The following is a 19,910-nucleotide window of genomic DNA, read 5'->3' on the forward strand; positions in this document are numbered from 1 at the left end:
CTTTGAGATTTCTGGGACAGATAACTTCTCCAAATAGAAAGTAAACAAACAAAACCAAAAGACAACCCCCCCCCCCCCCCCCCCGCCAGATTACAGATATTCATTACCCCTAAGACCATCATTTGCAGTGAAATAAATAAATAAATGAGGTGATTTAGGGTTGAGAATTGTCTGTTTTGTGCGCTCACTGATGCATCTACCAATTTATGTTTCTTCTTCTATATTTTGAGTTACACACAACCTTAAATCTACCGCCTCTGGAGCAAGTATATCATCATTACCTACTCCAAAACTGCACCCATCTTGTGTAGGTGCAGAATTTAGTAGGAATCCTGTGCCAAATATATGTGTAACCGAAGACACATCTCAAAGGGGTGTTGTGGATGGGTCCCTCTCACCTCCCACATGCTGCAGCACTGAATGTGTTAATACCTAATGCTGCTGAGTCGAATGGGTTAAACCTCAGCGCTAAGGAATTAAAGACATATATTAAGGGTATATTTATTAGTTTAAATGTAAATATTGTATGAGCGCTGTGGAGCTGGTTAGTAACCAGTGCGTAGTCCCTGAAAGGCCTAAGTCCCTGCGCTGGGAGTGTAAATGTATTAATTTTAATATTCATGTATTGATTTATGAGGAAATATGTCCTGTTGGGGAAACTTGTTTTTTGTAACTTTTCTAAAGAAAGGTATTCTAACAGAGCGCTGCTGAGCGGTTTAAAGAAATAATGTGAGGGATAAGATTCGTGAAGGTAGTTATGTCGACATGTTCTCATGGACATGGCAAAGAAGGACCTTGCCCGTTCTATAGAGGGGGCATAGAAGAGGACGCATACAAAACTTTCCCTAAATGGGTGACAGGTTTCTGTGCTTTGCTGCCTAATATCTTGAAACTAGGCCTGCCGCCCTCATTGACGTCTGGAGCTACCTGCAGCTGATCATAGATATGTTTATCAATGATGGAGCCTCTAGTTGTTGCATGTACGACGAGCGTTTCTGGACAATCTATGATTACATTCTCTCCGGGCTATCAACCTTCTGAGACACTAAGTGTTGCGCTGTCTACGAACAGGATATTCTTACAGGGCCCTGCACGTCCCAGGTGTGGCCAGCAATAAGCTCGACATACTCTCTCGTTTTCAATGGTGTCATTTTTGGGAGTTGGCCCCACATGCAAATCTTATTGGTACCTGTGACTGGATCACTTATAAATAACTTATGGTATACATTTATTTAAAGGAAATAGCGCAGAGTGCTTATTTATATAATTGCAAATGCACTTATTTTTTATATTGTGTATATTTTGCTATAGGAATTCTTTATTTCTGAGACCAGAGGAGAAAATTTGTTTTTTTCTGTTTTAAACTTGCTAGAGGAAATGCATTATTTCTGATATATACATCTGATACAATAAGCCTTTGTTTAGTAAGTCTTCTGTATATCTTGGTGTAAGGAAATGCCTTGTTTGGGGTTTGCAACTTTTCTTGAGGAATTCTTTTCTTTGGGGGAAATGTTTATTCTGCAACTGTTGAAAGAAGCACCCATGCTAATCTCATGTTAATTAGACCTTTTGATGTGAGTGTCCAATACACCTTAAGGGAAAGGAAGGAGTAATTAGACTTGCTGTCAGATGTCCACTGTGTCCAAAATAAAACGCAGGGTATCACAGCACGGTTTTAGGATACCACAGATAAGCGTTAATATTGTTAGCTTTGCATTGCATGTAAATCCATGTTTTGGTAAACCAATTGCATCCTGATTCTAAAAATAGCCTTTGAGGCTGTGTCTAAAACTGTATAAAAAGAGATCCCTTATAAACTGAAATGTATCATTCTGATGTTCCATCTGACCTGACCACTGATACCTTTAATCAGTGGAACTGTCCTTGTCCGGACACTTGAGTGAAATAGAGTCTTTGCTTCAAGACCCTGCTTAACAACTTCTTCAATATTGCTGTAATCCTGTGACCTACACATTAAACCCTAAATCTAATCTGTCCTCTGGCTGTTTCTGAGGTTTGGACCCAGCTCTGCAGTACCACTGCTCTGCCGCTACCCAGCAGCTCTGGCCAGTGTGATAGGCCAGGGGGGGGTCCATCCACAATACCCTGATCCATAGTAAGTGGTCAGGGGTACCAGCCCAAGTGTACCAGCTTGTGAGTACACTAGCAGCGACAGTTACTCAGAAGGAACGTGGTTCTGGACGACATAAAGGAGTCCAGTGGTGGCAGCAGGCTCCTCCTACTGCGGCAGGAGGGGTGTATTCGGAATAATAAAAGGGGACGGTGGCAAAGTAAGCCCAGCCGGTTCCCAGGAACAACAGACAGGGTGGCATAGGCGGTCCATTCTGTCACATGCCCTTTTAACCAATCCAGACTCACCCTGCACATTACTCAGCGTGCAGGGGTTTAACACCTTTCTACATTGCTGCTAGCGGTGCTGCTACATTGAAGGTTTTCTATTCAATGTCTACCATCAGGATATAACATTTTCTCTAATCTTGCTTTTTTAGCAATTTAACATGCAAAATTCACATTAAATCTACCTGCAAGACTAAATACCCCCTCCTGTGCTTTCAGGCTAAACTGTCGTGTTGGCCATTCAGCGATGAAAAGATCTAATTAACATGAGATTTACTGTCTCCAGACAGTTGCAAAAACACATGCCCTCTACTCATATGCTTATTTGAGACTTCCTGAAAAAAGTTATGCAACCCAAACATGCAATACTGTCTCCGAAATCAATACATTTCCATACAAAACACATACCAATATAAAAAAATACATTTGCAATTATAGAAATTGGTGCCTGCAACACTAGTTGAAATAAATTTCTACAATAAATTATTCCTACGTGATACAGCCACAAATACATTTATTGTAATAAAAACTATTGCTAGAATACTATACACCAATAGTAAATAAATGCCAGGCAGGTTTACCACATTATCTTTCCTTTACCCCACTAGCTTAAGGAGTTACAGTCACCTGACTGTCCTGACTTGCTGAATCTAAGACCCATGGATTTTTATGAGCTACAGATGTACCAGCAGAAAATTCAGTCCAGCACAAGTCTAGAGCTCTTCCCAGGATGCAAGCTACAAGATACAACCCATATCAGCCACACAAAAGTTTCACAGCCAAAAGAGTTTGTTAGCATTGGGGTCCAGAGATACACGGTATCTTGCTGTTCCTGGCCACTTGGCCAACTCTCCACCAGTGTGGTGGAGCTCTGAGTATCAGTCTCCCCTCTACTGTGAGTGCACCAATTTACTCAGAACCTGGCGATGGAGTGAGGTGATAACAGGTCCCAAAATGCTTTCCAGAACACAGTGCAGCAATGATACCCAGCTATTCTGGTAGTGAACAGAAACTCAACACCAGTTGGCCTTGCATCTTCCAGGAATAAATCCTCAGGCAGAACACCACCTCGACCCTGGAGTGGCTCCTTATATCCATGGTCAAATTTCCACTCTGTTTTCCCCTCCCCAGGCAAACCCCTGGGTCTTTCCTTCTTAAACATTGGTGGGTGCTTGACCAGGGGGTTGGAGTAAGAGTGAAGCTGAGCTGACCTTGCTGAGTGGCTCCCCTGCTGTATTCCTTCTGCAATGTCTGGGCAAGTCCTGTAGAACACAATAGGTAATAATTGGCCTTCCCCAACTCCAGATCTAGGATAGCAATCAGCCCCTCCTGAAATTAACCTCTTACAATCTTTTTCAGTCAGAACTAGTTTCCAGCTGATCAGGACCTCCTGCAGAGAAAGGAGGGGGAGAATGAATGCAGCTACAACCCCATCTCCTATACCTTGAAACTGAATCCCCACCCGATCCTTACCCATAACCCACCTAGCTTCAATTTATTCTTGATATTGCATCACTGCAATATCAACAATATACAATAAACAATATACATTTTTACAATGAGTAACACACAATGAAAAATTCTCCTATATAGGCATGGCAGCAATGTCTCCTTATCCCCATGTAATGAGACACTGCACTGAAATGGGGAACATTAACAGGGCTATAAAAGCATATGTTGTTACATTCCACATTGTTTGAGAAACAAAGGGCAGGCTGGGTAAGGTGATATCAAACAGGTCTCGTCACAGCATATTTTGGTGCGTTCAGGGTTAGCGAGTTGGTGACCCAGTCTGAACATGCTACTGAGGCTGCATTGCTTGCCAGATGCCCATTTTGCAGGCGTTCGATCCTGTGCAGGTGATCTATGGTTGGTGTATACCAACAGGTCCCTCCTCACTAAATTTCAATTCACTGCCTTATTTACACGTTTCCTGGAATATGCGGGTCTAGACCCGGCTCTCTGCGGCACCCATTCCTTTGGGATTGGGGTGGCTACTTCTGTGACCAAGACAGGATATTCATTCACAGCCGTTAAATTCCTGGTTAGGTGGAAGTTCGATGTCTACAAAATTTAAATACTGCAACGTAAATAATGTGTTCATGCACGAGCCATCCCTCCCAACCCTTCGGTAACCCAGGACTCTGCTGCTTGTCGCTTTTAGCGAGGGCAGGAAAGGATTGTTCCTAATATTTTCCTCACATCCAGGCCTGATAAGCTGCTTGCCTCTAGGGATTTATTGTTTTTCACCTTTTCTGGGTTACAGCACTCTGTATTTAGCCTCCCCCCACATTTGAAATGTGACCCCACCCTGATTACAGTGGTAGCTGGTAAATGGAAGGCTATGGCCGAGATTTGATGCGGAATTGCTTTATTTTGTGTCTAGACAAACGCTAGGAGAAGATCAGAATACAGGGGGTCTGTGACATTTATGTCTACTGAGCATCCAGGCACCAATTGGCCCATGACAGGGTCTCGTTTTCCGATCCTGTGGAAAAGAGATGGTTGGGTAGAAAGAGTTTAGGAAGGTCATCCCTCCGGTCATTGTTATCTGCCGAGATAGGCAATATAGAGAGTGTGATGTATATAGATAGGAACAGTATAGAGAGTGTGATGTAGACAGATAGGGACAGTATAGAGAGTGTGATGTATATAGATAGGGGCAGTATATAGAGTGTGATGTAGACAGATAGGGGCAGTATAGAGAGTGTGATGTAGACAGATAGGGACAGTATAGAGAGTGCGATGTAGACAGATAAGGGCAGTATAGAGAGTGTGATGTAGACAGATAGGGGCAGTATAGAGAGTGTGATGTAGACAGATAGGGGCATTATAGAGAGTGTGCTGTAGACAGATAGCGGCAGTATATAGAGTGTATTGTAGACAGATAAGGGCAGTATAGAGAGTGTGATGTAGACAGAGATGAGAATGACATATTAGACTGCTCAGTAATTACATGTTTATATTACAGATACATACACGAGTAACGTTACTACAGGACCAGACCCGCTCTATACAACCAGGGAGGAGGCCACGGAGACACCGATCACTGTTCCAGGGACAGAAACGTCTCATCCCAGTATGTCATCCGCTATCTATACAGGGTCACAGTATATCTGAGGAGGGGACTTGTTCCCTGTAGATTCTCTGATAATAAACATATGGGACACAGATAGCTCTATACAGATAGGAAGATTATAGTGAATGTAGTTCAGATTGATAGTCACAGTATAGACTGTGATGTAGACAGACAGGGACAGTATAGAGAGTGTGATGTAGACAGATAGGGGCAGTATAGAGAGTGTGATGTAGACAGATAGGGACAGTATAGAGAGTGTGATGTAGACAGATACGGGCAGTATAGAGAGTGTGATGTAGACAGATAGGGGCAGTATAGAGAGTGTGATGTAGACAGATAGGGGCATTATAGAGAGTGTGATGTAGACAGATAGGGGCAGTATAGAGAGTGTGATGTAGACAGATAGGGGCAGTATAGAGAGTGTGATGTAGACAGATAGGGGCATTATAGAGAGTGTGATGTAGACAGATAGGGGCATTATAGAGAGTGTGATGTAGACAGATAGGGGCATTATAGAGAGTGTGATGTAGACAGATAGGGGCAGTATAGAGAGTGTGATGTAGACAGATAGGGGCATTATAGAGAGTGTGATGTAGACAGATAGGGGCAGTATAGAGAGTGTGATGTAGACAGATAGGGGCATTATAGAGAGTGTGATGTAGACAGATAGGGGCAGTATAGAGAGTGTGATGTAGACAGATAGGGGCAGTATAGACAGTGTGATGTAGACTGATAGGGGTAGTATAGAGAGTATGATGTAGACAGATAGGGGCATTATAGAGAGTGTGATGTAGACTGATAGGGGCAGTATAGAGAGTGTGATGTAGACAGATAGGGGCATTATAGAGAGTGTGATGTAGACAGATAGGGGCATTATAGAGAGTGTGATGTAGACAGATAGGGGCATTATAGAGAGTGTGATGTAGACAGACAGGGGCATTATAGAGAGTGTGATGTAGACAGATAGGGGCAGTATATAGAGTGTATTGTAGACAGATAAGGGCAGTATAGAGAGTGTGATGTAGACAGAGATGAGAATGACATATTAGACTGCTCAGTAATTACATGTTTATATTACAGATACATACACGAGTAACGTTACTACAGGACCAGACCCGCTCCATACAACCAGGGAGGAGGCCACGGAGACACCGATCACTGTTCCAGGGACAGAAACGTCTCATCCCAGTATGTCATCCGCTATCTATACAGGGTCACAGTATATCTAAGGAGGGGACTTGTTCCCTGTAGATTCCCTGATAATAAACATATGGGACACAGATAGCTCTATACAGATAGGAAGATTATAGTGTTTGTAGTTCAGATTGATAGTCACAGTATAGACTGTGATGTAGACAGATAGGGGCATTATAGAGAGTGTGATGTAGACAGATAGGGGCATTATAGAGAGTGTGATGTAGACAGATAGGGGCATTATAGAGAGTGTGATGTAGACAGACAGGGGCATTATAGAGAGTGTGATGTAGACTGATAGGGGCAGTATAGAGAGTGTGATGTAGACAGATAGGGGCAGTATAGAGAGTGTGATGTAGACAGACAGGGGCATTATAGAGAGTGTGATGTAGACAGATAGGGGCATTATAGAGAGTGTGATGTAGACAGATAGGGGCATTATAGAGAGTGTGATGTAGACAGATAGGGGCATTATAGAGAGTGTGATGTAGACAGATAGGGGCAGTATAGAGAGTGTGATGTAGACAGATAGGGGCATTATAGAGAGTGTGATGTAGACAGATAGGGGCAGTATAGAGAGTGTGATGTAGACAGATAGGGGCATTATAGAGAGTGTGATGTAGACAGACAGGGGCATTATAGAGAGTGTGATGTAGACAGACAGGGACAGTATAGAGAGTGTGATGTAGACAGATAGGAGCAGTATAGAGAGTGTGATGTAGACAGACAGGGGCATTATAGAGAGTGTGATGTAGACAGATACGGGCAGTATATAGAGTGTATTGTAGATAGATAGGGGCAGTATAGAGAGTGTGATGTAGATAGATAGGGGCACTATATAGAGTGTGATGTAGATAGATAGGGGCACTATATAGAGTGTGATGTAGACTGATAGGGACATTATAGAGAGTGTGATGTAGACAGATAGGGACAGTATAGAGAGTGTGATGTAGATAGATAAGGGCAGTATAGAGAGTGTGATGTAGACAGACAGGGGCATTATAGAGAGTGTGATGTAGACAGATAGGGGCATTATAGAGAGTGTGATGTAGATAGATAGGGACAGTATAGAGAGTGTGATGTAGACAGATAGGAGCAGTATAGAGAGTGTGATGTAGACAGATAGGGACAGTATAGAGAGTGTGATGTAGATAGATAAGGGCAGTATAGAGAGTGTGATGTAGACAGATAGGGGCATTATAGAGAGTGTGATGTAGACAGATAGGGGCATTATAGAGAGTGTGATGTAGACAGATAGGGGCAGTATAGAGAGTGTGATGTAGACAGACAGGGGCATTATAGAGAGTGTGATGTAGACAGATAGGGGCATTATAGAGAGTGTGATGTAGACAGACAGGGACAGTATAGAGAGTGTGATGTAGACAGATAGGAGCAGTATAGAGAGTGTGATGTAGACAGATAGGGGCAGTATAGAGAGTGTGATGTAGACAGATAGGGGCATTATAGAGAGTGTGATGTAGACAGATAGGGGCATTATAGAGAGTGTGATGTAGACAGATAGGGGCATTATAGAGAGTGTGATGTAGACAGATAGGGGCATTATAGAGAGTGTGATGTAGACAGATAGGGGCATTATAGAGAGTGTGATGTAGACAGATAGGGGCAGTATAGAGAGTGTGATGTAGACAGATAGGGGTAGTATAGAGAGTATGATGTAGACAGATAGGGGCATTATAGAGAGTGTGATGTAGACTGATAGGGGCAGTATAGAGAGTGTGATGTAGACAGATAGAGACAGTATAGAGAGTGTGATGTAGACAGATAGGGGCAGTATAGAAAGTGTGATGTAGACTGATAGGGGCAGTATAGAGAGTGTGATGTAGACAGATAGGGGCAGTATAGAGTGTGTGATGTAGACAGATAGGGGCAGTATAGAGAGTGTGATGTAGATAGATAGGGGCAGTATAGAGAGTGTGATGTAGACTGATAGGGGCAGTATAGAGAGTGTGATGTAGACTGATAGGGGCAGTATAGAGAGTGTGATGTAGACTGATAGGGGCAGTATAGAGAGTGTGATGTAGACAGATAGGGGCAGTATAGAGAGTGTGATGTAGACAGATAGGGGCAGTATAGAGAGTGTGATGTAGACTGATAGGGGTAGTATAGAGAGTATGATGTAGACAGATAGGGGCATTATAGAGAGTGTGATGTAGACTGATAGGGGCAGTATAGAGAGTGTGATGTAGACAGATAGGGGCAGTATAGAGTGTGTGATGTAGACAGATAGGGGCAGTATAGAGAGTGTGATGTAGACTGATAGGGGCAGTATAGAGAGTGTGATGTAGACAGATAGGGGCAGTATAGAGTGTGTGATATAGACAGATAGGGGCAGTATAGAGAGTGTGATGTAGACTGATAGGGGCAGTATAGAGAGTGTGATGTAGACAGATAGGGGCAGTATAGAATGTGTGATGTAGACAGATAGGGGCAGTATAGAATGTGTGATGTAGACAGATAGGGGCAGTATAGAGAGTGTGATGTAGACAGACAGGGGCAGAATAGTGAGTGTGATGTAGACAGACAGGGACAGTATAGAGAGTGTGATGTAGACAGATAGGAGCAGTATAGAGAGTGTGATGTAGACAGATAGGGGCATTATAGAGAGTGTGATGTAGACAGATAGGGGCATTATAGAGAGTGTGATGTAGACAGATAGGGGCATTATAGAGAGTGTGATGTAGACAGATAGGGGCATTATAGAGAGTGTGATGTAGACAGATAGGGGCATTATAGAGAGTGTGATGTAGACAGATAGGGGCAGTATAGAGAGTGTGATGTAGACAGATAGGGGTAGTATAGAGAGTATGATGTAGACAGATAGGGGCATTATAGAGAGTGTGATGTAGACTGATAGGGGCAGTATAGAGAGTGTGATGTAGACAGATAGAGACAGTATAGAGAGTGTGATGTAGACAGATAGGGGCAGTATAGAAAGTGTGATGTAGACTGATAGGGGCAGTATAGAGAGTGTGATGTAGACAGATAGGGGCAGTATAGAGTGTGTGATGTAGACAGATAGGGGCAGTATAGAGAGTGTGATGTAGATAGATAGGGGCAGTATAGAGAGTGTGATGTAGACTGATAGGGGCAGTATAGAGAGTGTGATGTAGACTGATAGGGGCAGTATAGAGAGTGTGATGTAGACTGATAGGGGCAGTATAGAGAGTGTGATGTAGACAGATAGGGGCAGTATAGAGAGTGTGATGTAGACAGATAGGGGCAGTATAGAGAGTGTGATGTAGACTGATAGGGGTAGTATAGAGAGTATGATGTAGACAGATAGGGGCATTATAGAGAGTGTGATGTAGACTGATAGGGGCAGTATAGAGAGTGTGATGTAGACAGATAGGGGCAGTATAGAGTGTGTGATGTAGACAGATAGGGGCAGTATAGAGAGTGTGATGTAGACTGATAGGGGCAGTATAGAGAGTGTGATGTAGACAGATAGGGGCAGTATAGAGTGTGTGATATAGACAGATAGGGGCAGTATAGAGAGTGTGATGTAGACTGATAGGGGCAGTATAGAGAGTGTGATGTAGACAGATAGGGGCAGTATAGAATGTGTGATGTAGACAGATAGGGGCAGTATAGAATGTGTGATGTAGACAGATAGGGGCAGTATAGAGAGTGTGATGTAGACAGACAGGGGCAGAATAGTGAGTGTGATGTAGACTGATAGGGGTAGTATAGTGAGTGTGATGTAGACTGATAGGGGTAGTATAGAGAGTATGATGTAGACAGATAGGGGCATTATAGAGAGTGTGATGTAGACTGATAGGGGCAGTATAGAGAGTGTGATGTAGACAGATAGGGGCATTATAGAGAGTGTGATGTAGACAGATAGGGGCATTATAGAGAGTGTGATGTAGACAGATAGGGGCAGTATAGAGAGTGTGATGTAGACAGATAGGGGCAGTATAGAGAGTGTGATGTAGACTGATAGGGGCAGTATAGAGAGTGTGATGTAGACAGATAGAGACAGTATAGAATGTGTGATGTAGACAGATAGGGGCAGTATAGAGAGTGTGATGTAGACAGATAGGGGCATTATAGAGAGTGTGATGTAGACAGATAGGGACAGTATAGAGAGTGCGATGTAGACAGATAGGGGCAGTATAGAGAGTGTGATGTAGACAGATAGGGACAGTATAGAGAGTGTGATGTAGACAGATAAGGGCAGTATAGAGAGTGTGATGTAGACAGATAGGGGCAGTATAGAGAGTGTGATGTAGACAGAGATGAGAATGACATATTAGACTGCTCAGTAATTACATGTTTATATTACAGATACATACACGAGTAACGTTACTACAGGACCAGACCCGCTCCATACAACCAGGGAGGAGACCACAGAGACACCGATCACTGTTTCAGGGACAGAAACGTCTCATCCCAGTATGTCATCCGCTATCTATACAGGGTCACAGTATATCTGAGGAGGGGACTTGTTCCCTGTAGCTTCTCTGATAATAAACATATGGGACACAGATAGCTCTATACAGATAGGAAGATTATAGTGGGTGTAGTTCAGATTGATAGTCACAGTATAGACTGTGATGTAGACAGATAGGGGCAGTATAGAGAGTGTGATGTAGACAGATAGGGACAGTATAGAGAGTGTGATGTAGACAGACAGGGGCATTATAGAGAGTGTGATGTAGACAGATAGGGGCATTATAGAGAGTGTGATGTAGACAGATAGGGGCAGTATAGAGAGTGTGATGTAGACAGATAGGGGCATTATAGAGAGTGTGATGTAGACAGATAGGGGCATTATAGAGAGTGTGATGTAGACAGACAGGGACAGTATAGAGAGTGTGATGTAGACAGATAGGAGCAGTATAGAGAGTGTGATGTAGACAGATAGGGGCATTATAGAGAGTGTGATGTAGACTGATAGGGGCATTATAGAGAGTGTGATGTAGACAGATAGGGGCAGTATAGAGAATATGATGTAGACAGATAGGGGCATTATAGAGAGTGTGATGTAGACTGATAGGGGCAGTATAGAATGTGTGATGTAGACAGATAGGGGCAGTATATAGAGTGTGATGTAGACAGATAGGGGCAGTATAGAGAGTGTGATGTAGACAGATAAGGGCAGTATAGAGAGTGTGATGTAGACAGATAGGGACAGTATAGAGAGTGCGATGTAGACAGATAGGGGCAGTATATAGAGTGTATTGTAGACAGATAAGGGCAGTATAGAGAGTGTGATGTAGACAGATAGGGACAGTATAGAGAGTGCGATGTAGACAGATAGGGGCATTATAGAGAGTGTGATGTAGACAGATAGGGGCATTATAGAGAGTGTGATGTAGACAGACAGGGACAGTATAGAGAGTGTGATGTAGACAGATAGGAGCAGTATAGAGAGTGTGATGTAGACAGATAGGGGCATTATAGAGAGTGTGATGTAGACTGATAGGGGTAGTATAGAGAGTATGATGTAGACAGATAGGGGCATTATAGAGAGTGTGATGTAGACTGATAGGGGCAGTATAGAGAGTGTGATGTAGACAGATAGGGGCAGTATAGAGAGTGTGATGTAGACAGATAGGGGCATTATAGAGAGTGTGATGTAGACAGATAGGGGCAGTATAGAGAGTGTGATGTAGACTGATAGGGGTAGTATAGAGAGTATGATGTAGACAGATAGGGGCAGTATAGAGAGTGTGATGTAGACAGATAGGGGCATATAGAGAGTGTGATGTAGACAGATAGGGGCAGTTTAGAGAGTGTGATGTAGACAGATAGGGGCAGTATAGAGAGTGTGATGTAGACAGATAGGGGCAGTTTAGAGAGTGTGATGTAGACAGATAGGGGCATTATAGAGAGTGTGATGTAGACAGATACGGGCAGTATATAGAGTGTATTGTAGACAGATAGGGGCAGTATAGAGAGTGTGATGTAGACAGATAGGGGCAGTTTAGAGAGTGTGATGTAGACAGATAGGGGCATTATAGAGAGTGTGATGTAGACAGATAGGGGCAGTATAGAGAGTATGATGTAGACTGATAGGGGCATTATAGAGAGTGTGATGTAGACAGATAGGGGCAGTATATAGAGTGTGATGTAGACAGATAGGGGCAGTATAGAGAGTGTGATGTAGACAGATAGGGGCAGTATAGAGAGTGTGATGTAGACAGAGATGAGAATGACATATTAGACTGCTCAGTAATTACATGTTTATATTACAGATACATACACGAGTAACGTTACTACAGGACCAGACCCGCTCTATACAACCAGGGAGGAGACCACAGAGATACCGATCACTGTACCAGCGACAGAAACATCTCATCCCAGTATGTCATCCGCTATCTATACAGGGTCACAGTATATCTAAGGAGGGGACTTGTTTCCTGTAGATCCTCTGATAATAAACTTATGGCACAGAGAGAGCTCTATACAGATAGGAAGATTATAGTGGGTGTAATTCACATTGATAGTTACAGTATAGAGACTGTGATGTAGACATATAGTGACAGTATAGAGAGTTTGATGTAGTTTGATAGGGCATACTTACCCACTATTGAAGGCAGCTGTCCGGGAGGGGGTCCATCGAAGGGGCATGGCCACGCGCGGTGCACCGTTAGGCTCCGCCCCCTGTCAATATTATGTCATTTTGGCCAATCGCAGCAGGGGGCAGGGCCACGATGCCGCGTTTAGCCCCGCCCCCACACATCTTCAACAACGGAGACAGCTGGATCCGGGATTTTTGCCTGCTCTCTCGGGAGTCCGGGAGAACTCACAAAAATTTGTGAGTCTCCCGGACACTCCGGGAGAGTAGTCAACTATGAGATAGGGACAGTATAGGTTGTGTGATGTAGCTAGATAGGGGCAGTTTAGAGAGTGTGATGTAGACAGATAGGGGCAGTATAGAGAGTGTGATGTAGATAGATAGATAGGGGCAGTATAGAGAGTGTGATGTAGACAGATAGGGGCAGTACAGAGAGTGTGATGTAGACAGATAGGGGCAGTATAGAGAGTGTGATGTAGATAGATGGGGCAGTATAGAGAGTGTGATGTAGATAGATAGGGGCAGTATATAGAGTGTGATGTAGATAGATAGGGGCAGTATATAGAGTGTGATGTAGACAGATAGGGGCAGTATAGAGAGTGTGATGTAGACAGATAGGGGCAGTATAGATTGTGTGATGTAGATAGATAGGGGCAGTATAGAATGTGTGATGTAGACAGATAGGGGCAGTATAGAGAGTGTGATGTAGACAGATAGGGGCAGTATATAGAGTGTGATGTAGACAGACAGGGACAGTATAGAGAGTGTGATGTAGACAGATAGGGGCAGTATATAGAGTGTGATGTAGACAGACAGGGACAGTATAGAAAGTGTGATGTAGACAGATAGGGGCAGTATAGAGAGTGTGATGTAGACAGATAGGGGCAGTATAGAGAGTGTGATGTAGACAGATAGGGGCAGTATAGAGAATGTGATGTAGACAGATAGGGGCAGTATATAGAGTGTGATGTAGACAGATAGGGGCAGTATAGAGAGTGTGATGTAGACAGATAGGGGCAGTATAGAGAGTGTGATGTAGACAGAGATGAGAATGACATATTAGACTGCTCAGTAATTACATGTTTATATTACAGATACATACACGAGTAACGTTACTACAGGACCAGACCCGCTCTATACAACCAGGGAGGAGACCACAGAGATACCGATCACTGTACCAGCGACAGAAACATCTCATCCCAGTATGTCATCCGCTATCTATACAGGGTCACAGTATATCTAAGGAGGGGACTTGTTTCCTGTAGATCCTCTGATAATAAACTTATGGCACGGAGAGAGCTCTATACAGATAGGAAGATTATAGTGGGTGTAATTCACATTGATAGTTACAGTATAGAGACTGTGATGTAGACATATAGTGACAGTATAGAGAGTTTGATGTAGTTTGATAGGGCATACTTACTCACTATCAGGGCTGCCAAGAAGAATTCAGGGCCCGGGTACAACAAATTCATGGGGCCCCCCTCATAGTGAAGTAAGCCCCAAAATTTTTTTGCGCCGCCTTACGGCGGCGCAAAAAAGATTAGGTATATGGTCATATATTCAGGGGCGTGGCTAGCCAAACGGCAGTGCAAAAATTTTGGGAGGTGCGGTCATGCATTTGGGGGCGTGGCAAACGTGCCATTGGGGCGTGGCTAACATAAAAACCACTAGGCTCTCAATTCGCCGGAGCGTCACATATGTTTAAGCACTCCTGACTTTCAGGACATCTACCACCACAGGGTAGTATACAAACAATGCAGTGTGTACACAAACAGTTCAGTCTTGGCCTACACCTTACATTGGACACAACATTCACCAAAAATTGGTATTGTCCCTACTAGAATCACAACATTTCACACACTGTGCTGCTCTCTCCTACCTGTTCTTCTCACTTTCTCCACCTGTGGCTGCTGCTTTCTTTAGTTGTGGCTTGTCCGGATCCAGAAATGTTGAAGGACCTATTTTGAAAAAAAAATGGCTACATTTAGAAAATAACAGCCAGCCCCAGCGTTAAATCAATAGCACCCACGATTAATAATTAGGCCTTCCTCCAGCTCCAATATTACAATAATGTGCCCCTTCATCATCGCCATGCCTTATGATCACACTGTGCCCTCCATGCTGTTTTTGCCCCCTTCATCTGGCTCCCCTTCATCAGACTATACTATGCTGCTCCCCCCCTTTTTCAATCCCACTGTGCCATGCCTCCCCCCCCCCCTTTGTAACCCCACTGTGTCATGCTGCCCACCATTTTTTAACCCCACTGTGCCATGCTGACCCGTTTATTAACCCCACTGTGCCATACTGCCCCGTTTTTTAACCCATCTGTGCCCCTCTCATTTTTTCACCCCCTCTGTCATGCTGCTTTCCCATTTTTTAACCCCTCTGTGCTCCCCCCTCAATTTTTAACCCCTCTGACATGCTGCTTTCCCATTTTTTAACCCATCTGTGCCCCTCTCATTTTTTAACCCCTCTGACATGCTGCTTTCCCGTTTTTTAACCCCTCTGTGCTCCCCCCTCAATTTTTAACCCCTCTGACATGCTGCTTTCCCATTTTTTAACCCCTCTGTGCCCCCACTCATTTTTTAACCCCTCTGACATGCTGCTTTCCCATTTTTTAACCCCTCTGTGCTCCCCCTCATTTTTTAACCCCTCTGACATGCTGCTTTCCCGTTTTTTAACCCCTCTGTGCTCCCCCCTCAATTTTTAACCCCTCTGACATGCTGCTTTCCCATTTTTTAACCCCTCTGTGCCCCCACTCATTTTTTAACCCCTCTGACATGCTGCTTTCCCATTTTTTAACCCCTCTGTGCTCCCCCTCATTTTTTAACCCCTCTGACATGCTGCTTCCCCGTTTTTAACCCCTTTGACATGCTGCTTTCCCGTTTTTTAACCCCTCTGTGCTCCCCCTCATTTTTTAACCCCTCTGACATGCTGCTTCCCCGTTTTTAACCCCTTTGACATGCTGCTTTCCCGTTTTTTAACCCCTCTGTGCCCCCCCTTATTTTTTAACCCCTCTGTCATGCTGCCCCCCCGTTTTTTAACCCCTTTGTGCCCCCTCATTTTTTAACCCCTCTGTCATGCTGCCCCCCCCGTTTTTTAACCCTTGTGCTCCCCCTCATTTTTTAACCCCTCTGTCATGCTGCCCCCCCCCCCCCGTTTTTTAACCCCTCTGTGCCCCCCTCGTTTTCCTCCCTTCACTTACCTTTTCTCCTCTCTTGGTCTTCTCTGCTGCTCTGTGCTCCATTGCTCCAGACTGACTGAATGCTGGGCATGACATGATGACATCACACCCAGCATTCAGACAGTCTGAATAGAGCACAGAGCAGCAGAGAGGAGGGATGCCGGCTCCGCGATCAGGTGAGTATGTTTTTTTTTTTTTTTAAACTAGCCTGCTCCCCCCACCAACGACCGAGCCCCCCCCCCCCACCCCCCCCGCCAAAAAAAAAAAAAAAAAGGAAAGGAAAAAAAACGTTTGGAAAAAAAAAATTAAAAAATTAAAAAAAATCAGCAGCGCAAGGGCCCGGGCCGGGCCCCCTGACATGCCGGGCCCGGGTAATTAGTACCCGCTCCCCCCCCCCCTCTCGGCGGCCCTGCCCACTATTGAAGGCAGCTGTCCGGGAGGGGGTCCATCGAAGGGGCATGGCCACGCGCGGTGCACCGTTAGGCTCCGCCCCCTGTCAATATTATGTCATTTTGGCCAATCGCAGCAGGGGGCAGGGCCACGATGCCGCGTTTAGCCCCGCCCCCACACATCTTCAACAACGGAGACAGCTGGATCCGGGATTTTTGCCTGCTCTCTCGGGAGTCCGGGAGAACTCACAAAAATTTGTGAGTCTCCCGGACACTCCGGGAGAGTAGTCAACTATGAGATAGGGGCAGTATAGGGTGTGTGATGTAGATAGATAGATAGGGGCAGTATAGAGAGTGTGATGTAGACAGATAGGGGCAGTAACTAGAGTGTGATGTAGATAGACAGGGGCATTATAGAGAGTGTGATGTAGATAGATAGGGGCAGTATAGACAGTGTGATGTAGACAGATAGGGGCAGTATAGAGAGTGTGATGTAGACAGATAGGGGCAGTATAGAGAGTGTGATGTAGACAGATAGGGGCAGTATAGAATGTGTGATGTAGATAGATAGGGGCAGTATAGAGAGTGTGATGTAGATAGATAGGGGCAGTATAGAGAGTGTGATGTAGACAGATAGGGGCAGTATAGAGAGTGTGATGTAGACAGATAGATAGGGGCAGTATAGAGAGTGTGATGTAGATAGATAGGGGCAGTATAGAGAGTGTGATGTAGATAGATAGGGGCAGTATAGACAGTGTGATGTAGACAGATAGGGGCAGTATAGAGAGTGTGATGTAGACAGATAGGGGCAGTATAGAGAGTGTGATGTAGATAGATAGGGGCAGTATAGAGAGTGTGATGTAGACAGATAGATAGGGGCAGTATAGAGAGTGTGATGTAGATAGATAGGGGCAGTATAGAGAGTCTTATGTATAGAGATGGGGCAGTATAGAGAGTGTGATGGAAACAGATAAGGGCAGTATATAATGTGTGATGTAGATAGATAGGGGCAGTATATAGAGTGAAATGTAGATAGATAGGGGCAGTATAGAGAGTGTGATGTAGATAGATAGGGGCAGTATAGAGAGTGTGATGTAGACAGATAGGGGCAGTATAGAGAGTGTGATGTAGACAGATAGGGACATTATAGAGAGTGTGATGTAGACAGATAGGGGCATTATAGAGAGTGTGATGTAGACAGATAGGGGCAGTATAGAGAGTGTGATGTAGACAGATAGGGGCATTATAGAGAGTGTGATGTAGACAGATAGGGGCAGTATAGAGAGTGTGATGTAGACAGATAGGGACATTATAGAGAGTGTGATGTAGACAGATAGGGGCATTATAGAGAGTGTGATGTAGACAGATAGGGACAGTATATAGAGTGTGATGTAGACAGATAGGGGCAGTATAGAGAGTGTCATGTAGACAGAGATGAGAATGACATATTAGACTGCTCAGTAATTACATGTTTATATTACAGATACATACACGAGTAACGTTACTACAGGACCAGACCCGCTCTATACAACCAGGGAGGAGACCACCGAGACACCAATCACTGTTCCAGGGACAGAAACTACTCATCCCAGTATGTCATCCGTTATCTATACAGGGTCACAGTATATCTGAGGAGGGGTCTTTGTCCCTGTAGATTCTGTGATAATAACCATATAGCATAGAGAGAGATCTATACAGTTAGGAAAATTATAGAGGGTACAATGTAGATTGATAATCACAATAAAGAGCGAGTGTTCGAGACAGATGGTAACAGTGTAGAGAGTGTGATGTAATCAGATGCGGACAGTATAGAAAATGTGATGTAGACACAGAAGGTATTGGGGCAGCACGCTAGCTCAGTGGTTAGCACTTCTGCCTTAAAGCACTGTGGTCATGAGTTCAATTCCGATAATGGCCTTATATGTGTGGAGTTTGTATGTTCTCCCTTTGTTTGCGTGGGTTTCCTCCGGGTGACCCTAGTCTGTCTGTGTGTGTGAGTGTTAGGGAATTTAGACTGTAAGCCCCAATGGGGCAGGGACTGATTTGAGTGAGTTCTCTGTACAGCGCTGCGGAATTAGTGGTGCTATATAAATAAATGGTAGTAATAATAATAATAATAAAAATAATAATATTGTTGGGGTATCAGGGTTCACCGATACTTCTATCAATCACCTTCAATGTCAGTCAGATCTTCATTGAACTGTCAACTGATGAACAGAAAAACACTCAACACCTGTATGATATAATGCTGAGCAGCTTTTATTCTGTTCTAATTTGAGATTGCTTCAGTGTCTTTATTTATACATATAAGTCTAGTGGTATAGATCCTTAATAACCAATTATAAGACAGTAGATTATGAAAGTAAGTCAATCAAAAATTATATATATATATAGCTGCGTAACATCGCTCGCATCCGGCCCTTCCTCTCCCAAGATGCCACCAAATGTCTTATCCACTCTCTGATCATCTCCCGCCTGGACTACTGCAACCTCCTCCTCACTGGCCTCCCCCACTCTCTCATCTCGATCCCCTTCGATCTGGTCTTAATGCTGCCGCTAGGCTTTTTTTCCTTTCTCGCCGCTCCTCTTCTGTCTCCCCTCTATACCTAGCCCTTCACTGGCTCCCCTTCTTCTTCAGAATCTTCTTCAAGCTTCTCACTCTTACATACAAGGCCCTCGCCAACTCCACTGCGCTCTACATCTCCACCCTCCTCTCTATTCATGCTCCATCCCGCCCTCTCCGTTCTGCCTCTGACTGTTGCCTCTCTTCTCCTTTTATAACCTCCTCCCAAGCGTGTATCCAGGACTTCGCACGCGCTGCCCCCCTCCACTTGAACAAGCTCCCTCCCTCCATCAGAACTTCCCCTAATCTGTCCAGTTTCAAACGGGCCCTAAAAACCCACCTTTTTCTTAAAGCCTTTCTGTCTCCCACTTAACTTCCTACCTTATCTTCTGCCTCTGTCCCACTACTCTCCCTCTCTCCCCTGTGTCTCTCTGTCTGTCCACCCCTACCCTTAGATTGTACGCTCCTCTGAGCAGGGCCATCTCTCCTCCTGTTTCCACCACTTCTAACTCTGCTCTCCAGCTACTTAGCCCTCCTCCTCGAGGGTCCTCCACCCCATGTCCACTCTCGCTCCCTCCTCCCCTGGGGGTCTCCCT

The 19,910-nt window shown here is 44.4% G+C and overlaps 1 protein-coding gene across 3 annotated transcripts in view; it reads left to right on the top strand.

The window, feature by feature from the left end:
* The window catches only part of LOC142159396 (uncharacterized), an 83,075-nt gene that overhangs the window by 2,854 nt on the left and 60,311 nt on the right, over window positions 1–19,910 (top strand). For all 3 annotated transcript variants that reach the window (XM_075214257.1, XM_075214259.1, XM_075214258.1), the window contains exons 2-7: window positions 5,330–5,437; window positions 6,518–6,625; window positions 10,940–11,047; window positions 12,853–12,960; window positions 14,270–14,377; window positions 18,235–18,342. In XM_075214257.1, coding sequence (XP_075070358.1) covers window positions 5,330–5,437; window positions 6,518–6,625; window positions 10,940–11,047; window positions 12,853–12,960; window positions 14,270–14,377; window positions 18,235–18,342 — 648 coding nt within the window. The remainder of the gene's footprint in view (window positions 1–5,329; window positions 5,438–6,517; window positions 6,626–10,939; window positions 11,048–12,852; window positions 12,961–14,269; window positions 14,378–18,234; window positions 18,343–19,910) is intronic.

The sequence above is a fragment of the Mixophyes fleayi genome, chromosome 5, assembly GCF_038048845.1.
Source record: "Mixophyes fleayi isolate aMixFle1 chromosome 5, aMixFle1.hap1, whole genome shotgun sequence".
Taxonomy (NCBI): domain Eukaryota; kingdom Metazoa; phylum Chordata; class Amphibia; order Anura; family Limnodynastidae; genus Mixophyes; species Mixophyes fleayi.